The sequence below is a fragment of the Myotis daubentonii genome, chromosome 12, assembly GCF_963259705.1.
Source record: "Myotis daubentonii chromosome 12, mMyoDau2.1, whole genome shotgun sequence".
NCBI lineage: Eukaryota > Metazoa > Chordata > Mammalia > Chiroptera > Vespertilionidae > Myotis > Myotis daubentonii.
The window spans coordinates 20,656,491-20,673,700 of NC_081851.1; the positions used below are offsets into that span (position 1 = coordinate 20,656,491).

At 52.2% G+C, this 17,210-nt stretch overlaps 1 protein-coding gene across 1 annotated transcript in view; it reads left to right on the forward strand.

Moving 5' to 3' along the window:
- The window catches only part of LOC132213862 (protein Daple-like), a 64,940-nt gene extending 50,024 nt beyond the window's left edge, over nucleotides 1-14,916 (forward strand). Inside the window, 5 exon segments of the mRNA XM_059660760.1 lie at nucleotides 599-688; nucleotides 2,386-2,624; nucleotides 8,328-8,522; nucleotides 12,856-12,910; nucleotides 14,775-14,916. Of these exon segments, the coding sequence (XP_059516743.1) occupies nucleotides 599-688; nucleotides 2,386-2,624; nucleotides 8,328-8,522; nucleotides 12,856-12,910; nucleotides 14,775-14,916 (721 nt within the window).
- Nucleotides 14,917-17,210: the final 2,294 nt, after the last annotated feature.

Genomic DNA, 17,210 nt, shown 5'->3' on the forward strand with positions numbered 1-17,210 from the left:
CCACAGGCCCCCACTCCTCCCTCAGGTCCTCCCAGGCCGCTTTGCTCCTGACCTTCTCTGTCTGGCTCCCAAAAGGCTTTGAGTTTGCTTCACTAGAAGTGTTAGCAGAAGCCCAACATTGGAGTGGGCCCAGGTCGGAGGTCTGACTTTGCTAAACTGACCTTTTTAACCTGATGCCCGTCTAACTCACCGAGGGCAGACCCCTCCCCACCACTAAAGGTATCGTTGGTCTGCACCCGCAGGAGCTAGCCTAGCCCTGGGTCTGACCCGAGTGCCCAACGTCCTGAGCTGACATGGCTGGAACCCTCGGGGTTTCCCAGCTTGAGTGTCAGATGGTTCGGGGTCTCTCTCCTGAGGTGACATCCAGCCTGACCCTCGGTGTTCAGCCGTCTCCTCGACGTGTTAGGCTCCTGGACCCACGTCACATGCTTCCATCCCCGTATTCCCAGCTCAGGGGTCATGGTGGTCATGAGCACCGTGATGTCTGAGTCCCAGAAACACACTGGCTCCTTCTGGGCCAGGTCCCAGGCGGGGGTGATGCGTCAATTTATGTGTTTTATTTTAAAAACCAGATTGTTTTTTCTCTCTCCTCTGTTAGAGACAAATTAAATGCCTTACAGAGACAAAATGAAAAACTGGAAGAAAAAAGCATGGCTCAGCACAAGGTCCATGATCCAGCGCCAAGGAAGTGAGTTGATTTAAGCGTCAGTAGCTTACACACAGGACAGAAAGCTTGCTTTTTCACGAGTGGGGGAAGCTGTAGCACCTAGAGCAGTGGCCAGTTTGTTGGGCCCGTACCTTCCGCTGTATGGCAGGTCCCTGTGTGCAGGTCCCTCCCAGCATGGAAAGAATTTAGAGTTTCTTTCAGTCCCGCCCTCAGTTCTCAGGGTTATCCTATGAGGGATGGTGAATGCTGCTGGCCAGGAGCCTGTTTAAGGGCAGAGTCTGTGCTTTTAGAGCCACTAAAGCAGGCATATCAGCTTTTGTCTCAAGATTGCCGGACCTAGAAAATTATGCTTCAGTTTTGGGAAGGAAGCTTGGGGCAGATGCCTGGACCAGCACCCCTGTCTTCAAGCACAGGGACCTTTTGTTCTGCCCTCCATTCCTCTGGGTTCACTGGACCCCACCCCCAGGGCAGGTTCACAAACACGTTCCCTTCCACAGAGAGCAGCAGCCCCGTTGGTGGGCCGGCTTGGTCCCCGAGACTGCCGGCCTCCGTCAAGCAGGGCTCCCCCTGGGCCAGGGCCTGAGCCCAGGAGCTGCACCTTCCCATTGACCTGTCCCAGCCCAGCCTTGAGGTCAAATCACATGAATCCGGCAGGGCCTCTCTGTAGAAATCACAGAACCACAGAATTTCAGAACCGCCACCTGACCCTTCTGTTGACAGGGAAATTGAGGCACGGGTGAGGAAATTGAGTGACTTGTGTAAGAACAGTGCTGTTTCGTGGCAGAGCCAGGATCAGAACCCAGCTATGGTCCCTGTTAGATTAGAATGCTTCATTTCCTGTTAGCTGCAATGTATTACACTTTACATTCACAGTTTTCATTTATTTACTTATTTTTTTTAATCCTCACCCAAGGGTATTTTTCCCATTGATTTTTAGAGAGAGTAGAAGGGAGGGAGGGAGGTGACAGCAGTGGGAGAGAGAGAGAAAAAGAGAGAGAGAGAGAGAGAGAGAGAGAGAGAGAGAGAGAGAGAGAGAGAGATGAGAGAGACACATCAATTGGTTTCCATCTGCACACACCTCGACCGGGGCCGGGGATCGAACCTGCAACCCAGGTATGTGCCCTTGACGGGGGATGGAACCCACCACCCTTCAGTGCTCAGGCTGATGCTCCAACCACCAGGAAACCCGTCCAGGGCTCACTGTTTTTACTTTAAGCGGCCCACTCTCCTGCCCTCTTCCCCTCACCCAGATTCCTCAATGCCGGGAATGGGCAGAGTATGCCAGCCTATTTCACGTATTATTACCTCTAGCAGAAAGTGAGGAGGTCCCTGACTCTTTCTGAAAATAGCCTTTTGGTGGAATTTTGCTAACCAGCATGATTAGGTCAGCACAGCACCACTTCCTACCCTTTGCACAGTAATTAAGAGCTGAGAGCTGGGTTTGAAGTTCTGTTTTTCCGAGGGGCTAGTGTGGGTTCCTGCACGATGAAGGCTTCTACCACCCCTGGGTCTGGGCGAATTAACTGCACATTGTGTGCCACCTCCTGAACCTCAGGTGGGATGAGCATGGTGATGGCAAAAAGCACCCTCATTCTGAACCAGATTAAGCGCCACCTTCTCAGGCTGGTGATGGAAATCCCAGCTCGCATAGGGCATCCGAGACACCTGCTGGAGGGGCAGTGAGGGTTGGCTGTATCCTAAAAACCTACTTCTTACAGGAAAAAGCACTGGATTGGAGCTAAATTCTTACTCAAACTCATCAAACTAAAGAAAGGCGGTTCCAGAGAACGACGAAAGTCAACCCCAGAGAGGCCTCCCTGCCTGCTGGGGTCCTCAGACCAGGCCTCGCCCAGTACTTCTCAGCCTCTTCAATCGCAGCTGGAGCCCCTCGAGGCCACCCCATGCTGCTCAAAGGGGACAGAAGAGCAAGGCACCTGCAGGGGGCCCAGGGGAAAAGGTAGGAAGGGCTTACCTGGCTGCAGGCAAGAAGTGAAGGGGAGAGGATCTCAGGTCTCCCTCAGGGATGGGAGAACCAAGGAGACTGCGTGCTAGGTGTGTACATGTGTGTGCGTGTGCGTGTGTGCATGTGTGTGTGTGTGTGTGTGTGTGTGTGTGTATGATGCTGAAGGGGGCGTGCTCCACACATGCACATCTGTCTCCTTTGGTATGTGAACATCCAAGTAGGAAATATAACCCCCAGTGTTGTTGTACTCTCATCCCAGAACAATTCAGTTCCTTTAGCATGAGGAGCCTCATGCCTCATGGACACTGTGGTAGGGACTCGAATATCCAGACCTGGTGTCCACACAGTTACTGCAGAGAAAAGCTCCACAGCAGAGGATTTTGGGGTTCCCTGTTTCCTCCAGGCCTACAACAGGCCATTTCTGTAGGGAGATCCGCGGTGCACTTAACACGTGATTGACAGTTGCAAGGTCTTCAGCAAGGCCTCTTGTGGCTCTGATCTTCCTGTCACTTTGACAAGTGGGTCTGGTTTCCTTCTCTAACTTGATCTGGCCTTGAGTCCTGCCACCACGGGGTGCACTGTACCTCATCATTCAGGGTTGTCATGTGGAATTGCCATAGGTTCTGAAGCGGATTCCTAGTTGCATGTGCTGTATGTATTTAATGGAATCTAAGAGGCAGTCAGGACAAGGGTGCTCACATAAGAAGATAAATGGGTTGTGGCAGTGACGATTTTTTCATAATTGCCACCTGGCTGACAGTGACTGTGAGTCAGGATCGAACCTGCATCCTGATTTCAGAGATGTTAAGGTTTGGGAGAGGGGCTGTTGGGGTCCAGCCCCAGCAGGTCCATGGGTTCCCAAAGGTGTGGATGGAGTCGGGGAAGAAGGAATGACACGGAGACAGCGTTCAGTTGATCAGCAGCCTAGCCAGGTTCTCTAGTCAGGTTCTCCAGCCAGGTTCTGTCTTTATTCTCCTGTTACATCTGTATTTATACCAGTTGATTTTAATCCTATCTATTCTATTCCAAAGGTTAGGGCCTTTTGTTATCTCCATTCCAAGGTCACTACTCTATTTTTCTGTTAAGCTACAAGGAAGTAACTGAAGGAGATTATCCTAAGTAAAGATTATGTAGCTTAATCGTGATTGTTCATAGTTAAAGTGATTAACTACCCTCCTGGCACTTAGTTAAGGGGTTTTACTGATTTATTCCCTTCCTTAGTCCTGTTAATTTCTAACTCCAGGGAAAAATCCCCACCTGGGGAAACAACCTTTCTCAGAGAGGTGACCTTGGTTAAAACACATACTGCTAAGTAGGGGAGCAAACATATTAAAAACAGTATGCCATATATGCCAGGTCCCTTGAAACATATGCTGTGCAGATGTTTCTTCCCTGCAGCGACTGTGTCAAGCAGCAAGGATGGACCGGCTTCCGGCAAGGGGGAAAGTGCACCTTACTTGCCTTAAACTTGGCTTAGTTTTCAATTAAGTTTTAAATATCATTTCATACATGACTTACCTATAAACCTGCCAAACATGCACCCTGAGAATTTAAATTTTATGAAGGACACCTGGACTTCCTGAAGAGCAGCCCAGGCCTGAGACTTGTGCCCTCTCAGGGGCGGCTGTGACAGCACCAGAGCCCGTGACAAGCCGCCTCCTGAGTGTGACCTGTGTACATGCCTTTCTGGGTGACATTCACCACTTTAGGACCTCGAAATGCAAAAAGCAAAGTGTGCACAAGCATCCATACCAGTGTTTGGGGACTAATGCTCTCATTCCCAGTCTTTACAGGAGGTGGATTAGGTCAAATGCTCACATGCAGGGAAATGATAATGAAGCTTATTAACATTTATCTTGAGGCGTCTGTTGCCACGGGTGCTCATGGGGGCTACATAATTTTTTTTACATTCACCACCTCCCCTTGTGTTATTGTCTAAGTTGACTTAATTAATGATAATCAGCCTAATAGAGCTAGCAAAACTTTCAGAGAAAAGATGCTTGACTGCCCTGGCCAGTTTGTCTCAGTGGTTAGAGTGTCAGCCCTCAGACTAGAGAGTCCAGGGTTTGATTCTGGTCAAGGACACATGCCTGGGTTGAAGGCTCAATGCCCGGCCCAGTTGAGCTATGTGGGTGGCACTGAATCAATGTGTCTCTCTCACATAGATGTTTCTCTCTCTGACGCTGCCCCTCCCTTGTACTCTCTCTGAAAAAAAAAATATTCTCAGGTGAGGATTAATAAAACAAACAAACAACTGTTTGGATCCCTGAATGAGGAGGTCAGTGGTAGATATTAGTAACGACAGCCATGTAATGGGGGCTCTTTCTGGGCTCAGCACCCTTTAGCTAGTTTCACATTTTACGTCTCTCCTTTAGTTCCAAGTGCCATGTGAGGCAGGCACGATTCCTATCCCCTTTTCGGGGCTGGGAAAGTGATGCTTGACAAGAATAAGCACTTGCCCAGAGAATAAGGGGTGGTGCTGGGATCTGAACCTGTGCCTGACAGATTACAGAGCCTGAACTCTTAACCACTCTGAGCACTGCCTGCAGTTGAAGCTGCTTTGGTCCCTGAAGGTGTTGACCAAGCCTGGGGCACCAGCATTGCATAGTGGGTTCTTTCTCCTGTGGTGTGAGCTGTGGCCACCAGGTGGTGGTGTGGACAGAGAAATAACAGCAGGCCTGCTATGGACTTGAATCCTAAGTCAGAAATAGGATAAATCAGTTATGCTCATGTACATGACATGTTCAGGAAGTTAGGCCAATTGGCTGCTCCGATAAGACTCCATAATTTAAAGGTAATGAAGCATAGGTTTGCAGTAGAGGATGCGTAGGGATCTAAATGGGAATAATTCTTGATGTTGACAGTATTTTGATCTGAAAAAGATGAATTTCAAACTCATCCTTCCATAAGAGGCTGTTTGAGATGCACAAGGACTACTAGTGAGCAGTTCAGGTGACCTGTCCCATTGCAGCAGCCAGAAGCACCCCAGGAAGTGTCCCAAAGTGTTTGAACAGGAGCAGGAGTTAGTTGTGTGAGAGCCAAGTTGCCAGGGAGCTTGTCATTAGGGCCTAGGAGTAAGAAAAACCTAAACTAGTAAACATTCTTATTTGATAGTTTAACACATTGACATTGAAAAATAGTCTAAGGCATCGGCTCCTAGAGCAATATAGAATCCTCCTCACGTGCTAAGTAAATCCTGGGCACAAGGATGCCACTAAATTAATTAAGTGGAGTCAGAGCATAATGGCTCACTGAGTCCTGATTCTGGTTGTGCCGTGGGTATTGTTTCCAAATCTCCTGGACAGGACAGGACTCTGATTTCCCAAGAACATTTAGCTAATGCAGTCATTTGTTATTATTCATTTCATTTATTTGCTGTTTTGTTTTGTTTTTCCTTCCTCTCTTGGGTTATCCAGGGGATCACAATTTAGCAACTCAGCACAAAAAGAGTCACTTTTGGGGAAGCAGAACCGAGGAAAAGCCCAAGTCTCCATTGTCCCGTCTGGCTTTCTATAAACGCCTGAGGTTCTCCTCTTCCTCTGACATCGAACCTGCTTCTAACTAACCCCTCCCTTTCTCAGACACTGGGGATTTCTAATCCATCAGTGTCTTCACAATGTACCTGCCTTCATGTCTGAAATTCAAACAAACAAACAAACAGAAAAACAGTAGCTAAAGGCCAGATGACCCATAGTGGACCCCTCCTCCTGACCCAAATTCCAAGCCAAGCTTAAAGTAGCCAACCTGGATTCTGACTTTAAAGGAAACCAGTTGTCCCAGCCTCTGGACCTGACTCCAGCACAGGGCAGTGTTAGGGGAGCCTCGGGGCATCCACGCCAGGTCCCTGGGCCAGGGTGTCTGTGCTAAGTGAGGCCCTGGCCCCAGTGCCGCCCCCCTCTCGCACCTGCAGGCTTGTAGACCATGCCCCTGTGCAGCACAGAACTAATCAGCGGTCGCTATGCTTCCAAAACTATGTGGCCCCTGTCAAGTGAGATTTTTTCAAGACTTATTTTTGGGCAGCTAACTTTAAATCTGCTGCCCTTGTCTCCACTTTCTGTGTCAGAGCGCAGAATCTTGGCAGTCCCTTTTTAGATGTGTTCTGTGTTTGAAGAATTGACTGCTCCACTCAGCATCTCAAATAATCGGATTGATGTTGCCAAGCCAGGGTTCAGCCCAGAGTGACGTTTTAGGACCGTGCTGAGGTCCTCTGACGTCTTGGATGCTGCTGTGAGGGCAGCAGTGGACAGACAGGACATCAGCTCACAGTCACCATCAGCTGGGAGCACTGGTCCACAGAAGCCTTTAGCTACTGCATTGTTTTCTGTCTTCAGCATCCTCATACCATCTCCATGATTTTGCAAAGTCTATTTCACCTGAGTGATACTTACATACTTTCCCTTGAATCGACTTGTGGTTTCCACTTTATTTTAAAAAGAAAGATTGTTATCGGTACTGTGAATGGAAAACCACTATCATATAAACACAAGGTCACCGTAAAAGTAAACGGGTGACTCTCGCACTGCTCCTGTCAGTTGATGTGGCACTGACTTTGTCACATGCATCCCTCTGATTCCTGGGCTGCCGTGTGCTGGTCCCCTGCCTACCTGCCCAGCATGCTGTTGGAAACGCACGCTCTCTGCCCTGGCTGCTGTCTGGCGCATCCGCCTCCCTGCTGCTCCTCAAGCTGACTTCACGCAGTGGACGCCTGTCAGATTCATTCCACCAGACTTGAATCTTGCTTCTCATCAAGGTTATCTTTCAGAATCCAAATCTCCCCTTGATTTCAATTGCAAGGCTTGGGTGCTTAAAACTTCCCCATGAGTCCAGACACTGGGGGTTTGAGGGGCAAGGGGGGCAGGTCCTGGGAGAGTGTGGAGGGCCCAGAATCCCCACAGTGGGCGTGGCTCCGGGACCATAGCCCTCCGGCTGCCTGGAGCAGGACACTGTGCAAAACAGCCTTGTCCTGATGCTCTGAGGAACTCCAGCCGCATTCGTTTTTCACTTGTATTTGGTTAGCCATCCCCTTTCCTACTACAAGGTAGTTGAAGATATTTTAGGAGTGTTTTTCCTCCCAATGTTGTTGTTGTTTTTATTAGGATTTTATTTAACTTTGACTAGAGTATATGTTCACAGTAGAAAATTCAGAGATTGCCAAACATACAAGGTAAAAATCATTCTTGCAGTCAGTCACCATGAGAGATGAAGACTTCTTAAACAGATGACTGTTAGGGTGGCAGTGAACTTCTTTCTCAAATCATAAGGGAAGCCCTTTGGCAGGGTGCACATCTTGGACCTGGAGGGCCTGGCCCACAGGTCGGGAGTGGACCTGAGCAGCCACAGGCCAGGTCTACTCACTAGTGAATCAGGGATTGAGGGACATGGCAGGGGGCCCAGTAGCTAATGTGTTGGACTTTTACCAACATTTTGCTGAGCCTCCTGAGCTCACCCTTTATTTTCTCCGGGCTGTTGGAGGCTCACACTGTGAGCCATGGTTAGAGCCAGGGCCGGCCTCCCGGGGCGTCCAACTCAGGCTGCCGCCAGGGCCCCCCCTTAGACCACAGCCTGTGAGGCACACAGCCCCGCTTTTGTCCCTGGGCTCCCTGGCCCTGCTGCCTCTGCTTCTAGGCCTCAGTGTGATCGCCCCACCTTGGCATGGGATTTTACAGCCTCATTTCTCACTGTCCTTCTCTGCCCCAGGCCCTGGGGACCTAATACCAAAAGGAGTGGCCCCACCCAGAGGCAGCCTTGACCGCATTCCAGGAGATGCCTCCGCTGACCCAGCCACCAAGCCCCGGCCATCAGAGCTGGGCTCCGGGGCCTGTTCATCCTCAGCCATCACTACAGCTCCTTCCAGCTCCACCTCCACCTCCCGCCACCCAGGCCGCACCCACGGTGAGTCACGGGTCCCTCCAGAACCAAGAGAGATGAGCATCTCGGCCCGAGGTCCTTCCCAAAGACCCCGGCTCACAGGGGCAGGAGGTGCCTCTCAGACTGAGAGGTGGTCAGCAGGTGGGTGACGCTGTGGACAGGATGGCGTCCCACACACACAGGTTCAGAGCTCAGCTCCACCTACAGCTGTGCACCTTTGGGAGGGTAACTCCGCCATCTGGACGACTGGGCCTGAGCCCTGAGACCCACACCACTGCTCAGGAATTGGTGGCACCAGGTGGCTTCCTAACGGAGGTGAACCAGAGTTTGGGCTAAAATCAGGCAACATTGGAGGTTTATTCTCCAGGGAAGAGACTTGACTGGGTCCCTGCATTGGAGGTCGGTCCATGGCGTGGAGGGCAGGTGTCCCAGACTGAACAACAAGGGGACTTGGGGAGGATTGACAGGTTGGATGTCTCCTAGATGCCAGTAGCCCAGCGTGCTCACACCTTAGATGGGACATTACAGTCCTCTTCAAGGCATCGGATTAGTGGGAGACACTCCCAGCAGGGCAGTCGGGTCACATCTTGCCAGGGGGAGCCCATGAGAGGTCAGGGTCCCCAGACACCTCAGGAGCACCTGCAACACCAGAGACAAACCGATTTGAGAGCAACAGGGTCAGCGGGCATTGTTACAGAGACAAAAGCTTTAAAATGCCCGTCATGACATCAGAGTTAGCCACTTTGCAGGGTGCAACCAGAGCAGGATGCTGTGAAAAGGAGCATCTGGGGATGAGCACTGGGAAATTTAAAATATGCAACAGAGGGGAGAAATACAGCTTCAAACTTAAAAAGACATTCTGCTTATGACCTAGAGATGACAACGTCTGAGGACAGCAGAAGAGCTGGAAATGACTGCCCTGGAGGTGTTAGAAACTGATGAGAAAAGAAGTGTTTATGATTTTTCATCATCTTACCTCCCACTGAACCCTGGAAGCTATGACAAGCATAACTGTGATTTGACAAGCCCAGCAAAGACACACAGGGCCTCTGCCCTCAATGCTGCCAGGCTCAGCTTCAGAACCTGGCCCCTGGTTTACAAATCAGAAGCACCCCTGGGAGAAGGTGAGGTGAGTGAGCACAGGGCAGGAGGCAGTCCCTCTGTGCTCCTGGACAGACACTGAAACGGCAGCCACTGACTGTTGGGTGTCAGGGGTGCTGTGCCCTGCGTGGCTGGGGTGGGCTCGCTCTGTGTTCCTTGTGGCCACTCAGCAGTCGGCCCAGTCTCCCAGGCTCTGCAGAGCGGAAGCCCTGCCTGGGCTCCAGCAGGAGCCGGGAGCACCCCCTCCCCTGGGCCTGCCAGCAGGCTGTGTGGCTCCAGGCCCGGCCCACCAGGCTAACCATTGGGTTACCACAGCCTGGATCCCCACTGAGCCAGAGCCCAGGCCTGTTCAGATGCCTGCGGAGCCTGCCCGAGGGCCCTCAACACTGCACACCCAGCACTGCCCACGGCGATTCCTGGCAGCGCAGTGCTCACGCTCAGGGGGACCTAGAACTGTCTGCAAAATGGAGACCCTGGTGTCTGTTTGGAGGGGACCCAGGGCTGCTGTCAGAGAGCAGCTGGCAGGCCTGAGGCACAGGGCATCCTAGTCCTTCTCAGGGAAGAGCAGTGACTGGTGGCCCATGGATTCCCGACGTTGCTGGTGAGGAGATGCTGGTGCAGGCTCATTCTCTAGGGGACCCGCCTCCTCCCTCAGGTGGTGGTTCTTTCCTTTACCTTCCTCCAACACGCCCCCCCGCCCCCCGCTGGAGAGCCCAGGCCCCTGGGAGGGGATTGCTCTCAGGGCCCTGCTTTGGGTGCAGCTGGCCCTGGAGGTGGAGGGGCTCCTGGGATGCTAAGTATCAGCTGCCTTTGCTGCATGGCCCTTAGGCCAGGACACTGCTGTCCTTTGGAGTCCCAGTCATTGCGCAGGAGGAAGAGTGATTTAAAGTTAAGTCAGAGAGAGTCCCCAGTGTGAGGCTGTCCCAGCAGGAGAAATGGGGAGAGATAGGACATGCAGGGCATGTACTCCCTAAGGGCAGGGTCCACCCACCCCTCCCTCCTCCAGGAGCTGGACACGACCACGACTCAGGGCTGGGCCAGAGTCAGAGGTGGCCGTCTGGCAAAAGGCCCAGGTTCCCCGTGGATGTTCCAGGTCCGCTGACTCACCAGCATTATGTTCTCCATGGGCTAGAATTCAGATGACAGCCCCTGTGAGTGGTTCCCAACCACAGGCAGCACGGGGAGTGGGCGGTGCATGGTCCCCTTCAGCCTGGATTTCAGACCTGTTTCCACCATCAGTGCTTTTCCTTCAAGCTAAGGCCTGTGTGCAAGTCCCACACACAAAGGAGGTGAAAGTGGAGGTGTTATGCTGAAGCGGGAATGGGGACCCGCAGTTCCTCAACACCCCTTCCCTGTCTCCCCGAGGGGCCTAAGCATGCAGCTCCTGCTTCCATCTCTCCCGTGATGGGGGGTCACTCTTCTGGAGGCTCGGACTGCCCTTGCCTGAAGGAAGGCCTAGTGGCCCAGGCAGAGAGCACTGGTTGCAGGAAGGTCTCACCTTCCTCACCTGGAGTGGAGTTGCCCAGAGCAGCTCCCAGTGGTAAATTTCATCTTAGAAATTGGTGGAAACTCTTGCCATCTCATGGAGGCAGAAGGGAATCAGGGAATGAGACCAGTCTTCTCGACCATTAACAGGCGCTTTGGGTCTTTATAATTTCCGAAGAACAAAACCCTAGGAGGGTGGGGAGCTAAATTTTTAATTAAAACAAAAACTGAGAGCGTTTACATTGGCTTCGGCGTCTGAAGTATCAACAATAAGTGCAGGAGGAGCACTATCTCCCACCCTCCCATTGCCTAGAAAGCTCCATGGTGCTGGCATGGGCTCCTGCAACTTATGGGCAGAGACAGGCTCTGTGGGGGGCATTGTGACACCGCGGAGCCCTCCCCTCTTCACACTGGGTGGAGGGTAACACGACAGGAGGAGTTGGCCACTGTTCTTGGAAGTGTCACCGAGGGGCCAGATTTATGCTGAATCCGCTGAGGAAAGGGATTGTCTTCCTAAGTGTTCTGATTCCTCGAGCTTCTCTCATCAAGAGGCAGAGGCGAAGGGGTGGGCAGAGCAGGGCTGGAATGGACGGAGGCTTTGGGAGCCGCTGATCTGTATCACAGTTGCCTTTCAGTGACACGTCCTTTTCCAAGAGGAAGGTGGGTTTTTTTGTTCAAGTTTTTCCTTCTCAAAGGGGGGGCTGGTTCTGCTTCTGTGCTCTTCATGGGAACCAAGTACTTGTTGGCTAACCCCAAACCCCGGTGCTAAGAGGCTTTATCTGATGCTTGCTATTTGGGGAGCGCTCGAGGGCTGGGGACCTGGGAGCCCTGTGCCCCAGTGAGTCCAGAGCAGACTGCTTGGCGGGGCGGGAAGGAGATTAAGGACAGCAAACAGCCATGGAAAGCCAGCACGTTCTTTCCTCCTGAGACCACAGCATCTGCCCCTCGGACCACCAAGGGGAAGTGGGCCCTGGAGCGGGCTCAGGCTTCATTGGGCACACGTGGCGCACACACTCTGCCCTGTCCTGGCTCCCGCCCTCACCAGGTGCCACTGTCCTGGTCCAGGCAGGGTGTTTCCACGTGTTCTAGAAAGCTCCATGTGTAGTAAGGGTGGGCTCCTCACCCCTCTAACACTTCGCTTTCTCAGAGCCGCCTTGTTTGGTCTAAACAAATTTCCTTTGTTTGAGCCCAGCCCCAGACCTCACAGACACAGAAGCACAGGCTGTCATCCCGCACAGCTCATGCCCACTGTGCACAGGGCCAGGCACTCAGGGGAGGTGGGTCCCCTCCTGGGGCATCTCCAGAATCCAGGTCTGTGCTCCTGGGGGCGCTCCCCTGAGCTGTGGCAGAATCGCTCTGTTATGTCCTAATGGTCATAGTGGAGGGCTGAGTCTGGGCTAGAGTGGGTCATCGGCCCTTTCGGTTAAGGATTGTCCTTTCCGCTCAGGTCCCAGCCAGGCAGCTTGGAGAGCCATAGGGATGCATCCAGTGACAGCTCACCTCAGGGCCTGAAGGGTAAGTTGGCTTTCCTTCTGGGCACTTTCCAGTGCCCTTGGATCTGGGCTCTGAGCTTTGTGTTGTTTGTGTGATTTAAAGAAGACAATTAGCAAGTTCTTCACAGCATGATGGGTTTGCCTCCATAGGGCACATCATACAGTTTCAGGCTCAGGCCTGGGAGTTTTCACGGATTTGGGTTCAGATTCCTTCTCCTCACTGACTGGCTCTGGGCACCTGGGTGAACCACCCATCCTATGAGTCTGAGTTCCTGCAGCTTCCGGATGGGTACAGGGCCGGGAGTTCCGGTCCATCGTGGTCAGAGGACACGGGTGAGTGTGATTCCTTTACAGCGTTTAAGTTTGTTAATGGTGCAGAAGATGGTCTGTCACTGTCCCAAGGGCTAAGGAGTGTGGTGCCTCACAGCTGTTGCTAATTTCAGCTTTAGCAGGAGCTCTGCACTTCCCTCCCACATTATTTTGTTTTTAACCCCACTGTGAACTTCTAGAGAATCCCAGCATGTCCTTGCCATCCCCAGTGCCAGCCTGGGAGAAGTGTGCTCTGGGCTCCCCAGCAGGGCTCCCTGTGTTCCGTGAGCCGGAGGCAGCACAGAGCCCACTGGAGGTAGGTGAGCGAGAGTGAGAGACTGACGTGTGTCCCTCTGTGTCCCCTCGCCCTGACACCAGGTTCCTCCGACCCCGCCGGTTCCACCACAAACCCAAGAGCAGTGAGGACCTGATGCCCAGCAGGGACACAGCACTCTGCCCCGCCCCGCGATGCCAGCACCTCAGGACACACTACCCTCAGCCTCCAGGAGTATCTGCCACCCAGGATGGGCCTCTCCACCAGGAGGCATCCAGAAGAGGGGTGTGGCCCAGCCCCAGGCTTGGTGTGGACCTGTGCCCCCTGGAGCAGAGGATGGTCACCCTGGGGGAGTTCCTCTAGGAGCTTGATCGGGCTCCCCCTATGCTGTGTGAGGCCGGGAGTGCTCTTTACTCTCTCTCCCCTCAGATGGACCTGGACCAGAGGGAGACCTGGACAGCAAAGTCACAGAGAGGGATGGGGTGGGGCTGGCGCCACCTGGCTGCAAAGCTGGCTTGGATGGGGGACATAACCACTAGCCAGAAAGTGACTGTGCTGGCAGCCCGTCCAGACCTGGGAGGCTGTTCTCTCCATGGATGCAGGAAGCGGGCAGAAAGGCCAACATGGAGGGCCTGGGCCATGCAGTCTCTGTGCAGTTACTCTACGCAGCCGCTGGGCAGGAGGCGGTCCTAGACCCTCTGTCAATAAATAAACGGGAAGGCTGTGCTCCAATGACCCTTTACTTGTGGACATTGTCCTTTGAATTCTATAGAGTTTTCACAAAAGTCTGCTTAAAAAAAATTAATCATTTAAAAATGTAAGAAGACTGCTTAGCTCATAGGCCATACAAAAGCGAGTGGCAAGTCCCAGCTGGCTTTTCTCAGTGGTTAGAACATCAGCCCATGGACTGAAGTGTCTCAAGGTGGATTCCAGTCAAGGGCATGTACCTCAGTTTCAGGCTCAATCCACCAATTTTGATTGGGCATGTGCAGGAGGCAACCAGTCATTGTGCCTCTCTTACATTGATGTCCCCTCCCCCAACGCTTAACCCCTTCCACTTTCTCTCAAAATCAATGGGAAATATACCTCCTCAGTTGAAGATTAACAACAACAAAAAGAGAGAGTAGATGTTAAGGGGCTGTAAAAAGTCCCCAGCACACTCCGGCCTGTGGCAGCAGCTCATACGTCCATCCATCTGCTGCCCTTTCTGCGCACTTACCCTGTGCCTCCCTGGGCTTGACACTGGGAAAATGCAAATGCCAAGGTCACAAACCCTGGAGACTGGAAAGAGGGAATGACATCAACGCCTCTCATGCTGGATGGAGAGATTCTGGCCCTGTCTCTGGGGCCCAACCTACTGTAGTGGTTTTTGTGGGCAAGAAAGACAGCTATCAGTGCAGCGTCTCAGATCAGCTTTTCTTGAGCACAGGCCATAAATCACCATTTTCTAGGTCCTAGAAGGTTCTGGAAAGCAATTGTACTTCATTTTAATTAAGTGATCTGGGTGCTGTGCACAAATCCAATGCCTGGTGGTGTTTGCTCCTGCCAAGAAGTAGGTATCTCAACACCGAGAAACACAGCAATGAAAGGAAGCTCTCGCAGCTCCTCATTCAGGTGGAACATGTTCGAGGACCTTTTCCCCAACACCAGAAAGGTGACACTGGGCAGCCCCGAGTCCATGGAGAGGGCTTTCCCCAACCTCGATCCTTATCATGGAAATGAATTTATTCGAGAGACCATGATTGCGTGTGATTAAGCCGATTTACTAAAGCAGTTAAAGCAAGCACCTTTATTAAAGAAGCAGGGCGAGCAGACCTATCCATCTGGCTTAGGAAGTGCAAACAGGCTCTCAGCTAATCTGAAGAGCCGGTTGGGTGGGGGTCTGAGGCGTTTTACATCCTCCTGATTGTAGGTCTCAAAATTCCTCTGCTGACTGTTTGGTGCCTATTCATTCTCAAGGCCCCTCTTTACTTTGGCATGGCCTTCCCAGAATTCATGAGAGGCACCTGGCAACTTGATCTTGCCAAGCCGGAGACTGCTGGCGTGTCTGTTAGGGAGTAAAAACAAATAAAACTGCCATTTTCCCTTTCTCCTCCTCTCCTTTTCTTATTCTCTCCTTAGGGAGGCTTTTACCCATTTGCTCCGTGTCCTTGGCTAGAGAAGATAATGGCTTGTTATTCATAAGCTGGTTGCAAATGGCCCACCCTGCTTGGCCTTGTTTTAACTTTCCTGTCTCAGTTGCCCATTCCTCCTGCCCTGGAATTGCCCTAGCTCCTTGCTGTGTAACAAAGGCGCGGCCAGAGGAGCAGCCGGAACCCACAGGCCACTCTGATCTTTAAGTAACTGGTGCAGACGCCATGCTATTCTGTTTCTGAAAAGTGAAGCATGAAGCAAAACGAACCTTGTTTTAATTGAAGAGTAGAGTGTGACAGGCTCTAGATATGTTTGGACATCTGTAAACAGAGACTGTGGGCTACAACAGAGGCGGAGAGACCGGGCCACCAAGTGCTGTGTACAGTCTCCCGCTCCCCTGGACTATGCAATGTGGCCGCCCTGCCAGGACTCGCTGCACGAAAGGTTCTACGCGGCAGGCACTGTGCCCTGGGAGCCAGGGTTCTGGATCCAGCTGCTGCTGGGCTTTCTAACACACACTTCTTCCCCATGGGTTAAGATAAGGTGAGCATGATCCTGGCAGGTCAGGACTCCATTCAATTCCTGACTCAGGCACTCAGAACAGAGTGGCCTTAGACCAGGGGTGGGCAAACTTTTTGACTCGAGGGCCACAATGGGTTCTTAAACTGGACCGGAGGGCCAGAACAAAAGCATGGATAGAGTGTTTGTGTGAACTAATATAAATTCAAAGTAAACATCATTACATAAAAGGGTATGGTCTTTTTTTCCAATAGTTTTATTCATTTCAAATGGCCAGATCCGGCCCGCGGGCCGTAGTTTGCCCACGGCTGCCTTAGACTATTCACCAAACCTCAGAGAATAAAACTACTTGGGATGAAAAGAGATTGCTCCTAAGCACCAAGGGCACAGTGAACATTCCAAAGGGAAGAGCTACAGACACAAGGGTATTTGGAGTGGACAGGAATAGTAACAGCCAACATCTACTGAACCTAATACGTGCTGGGTGGTGAGCTGAGGGCTTTACCTCATGCAGTCATCTCAGCCCCCTTTGAAGCCTTGTCCCACAAGGTTTCACCCACAAGGACCCAGTACAGAGAGGGTTAGGGACTTGTCCAGGCCACCCTCCTAGTAGGTAGCAGAGGTGGGATTCAAACTCGTGAACTATGGCTTTCAAGGCCAAACTCTTAACTGCTTTCAGTTCAGCAATGCTTAAAAAGCACACGTGCAATTTTATGGCATGAATAGTTAATTTGGAAAATTCCATTCCTGAAGATTTTGCAAGAAGGAGAAATTTCACAATGAGGACAAGCAGAAGAGGTTGATCCAGCCCCAGAGAAGAGCCTGCTGGGAGGTTGCTGGGTGAGTGCTCAGCAAGAAAAGCAAAACTCCCTGCTGCCCCATCCACCTGCTCCCTCTGCCTCCCTGCCAGCTGCTGGGGTATCTTCTGCCTTCTTGCCACTGTACATTTCCCTCCAGGGACTCGCCTCGGGACCCAGTCAGAAGGTATGGAGTTGGAAGCTGCCCAGAGGAGTTAGAAAGTGAGACATCCACCTCTGCCTTTACTTCCCTGCTGCACTCCAGCTGCCCTCCATCCCTGCCCCTCCAACCTGTCCTGACAACCAACTCCTGCAGCGCCCAACCCCAGACACTCATTCACAGACAGGTGTGGGGCACCCTGCTGTGAGCCAGGCACTGGCGGGAAGGAAGGCCATGCAGAGAGACAGCTGTGGGACAGCGACCCCACTGGGCAGTGCAAAGAATGCTGGGAAGGGAGTCAAGGGAGCATTGAGGGCCCACAGCACAGATTGCCTGGGCCAAACAAGACACTCCATAGGGGAAGTCACTTTCCTGTCTGAAAACTGGGGCTGGCGTTCAAGAGGTCTTTTGAGTGGAAAGGGTCACGGGATTTGATACAAC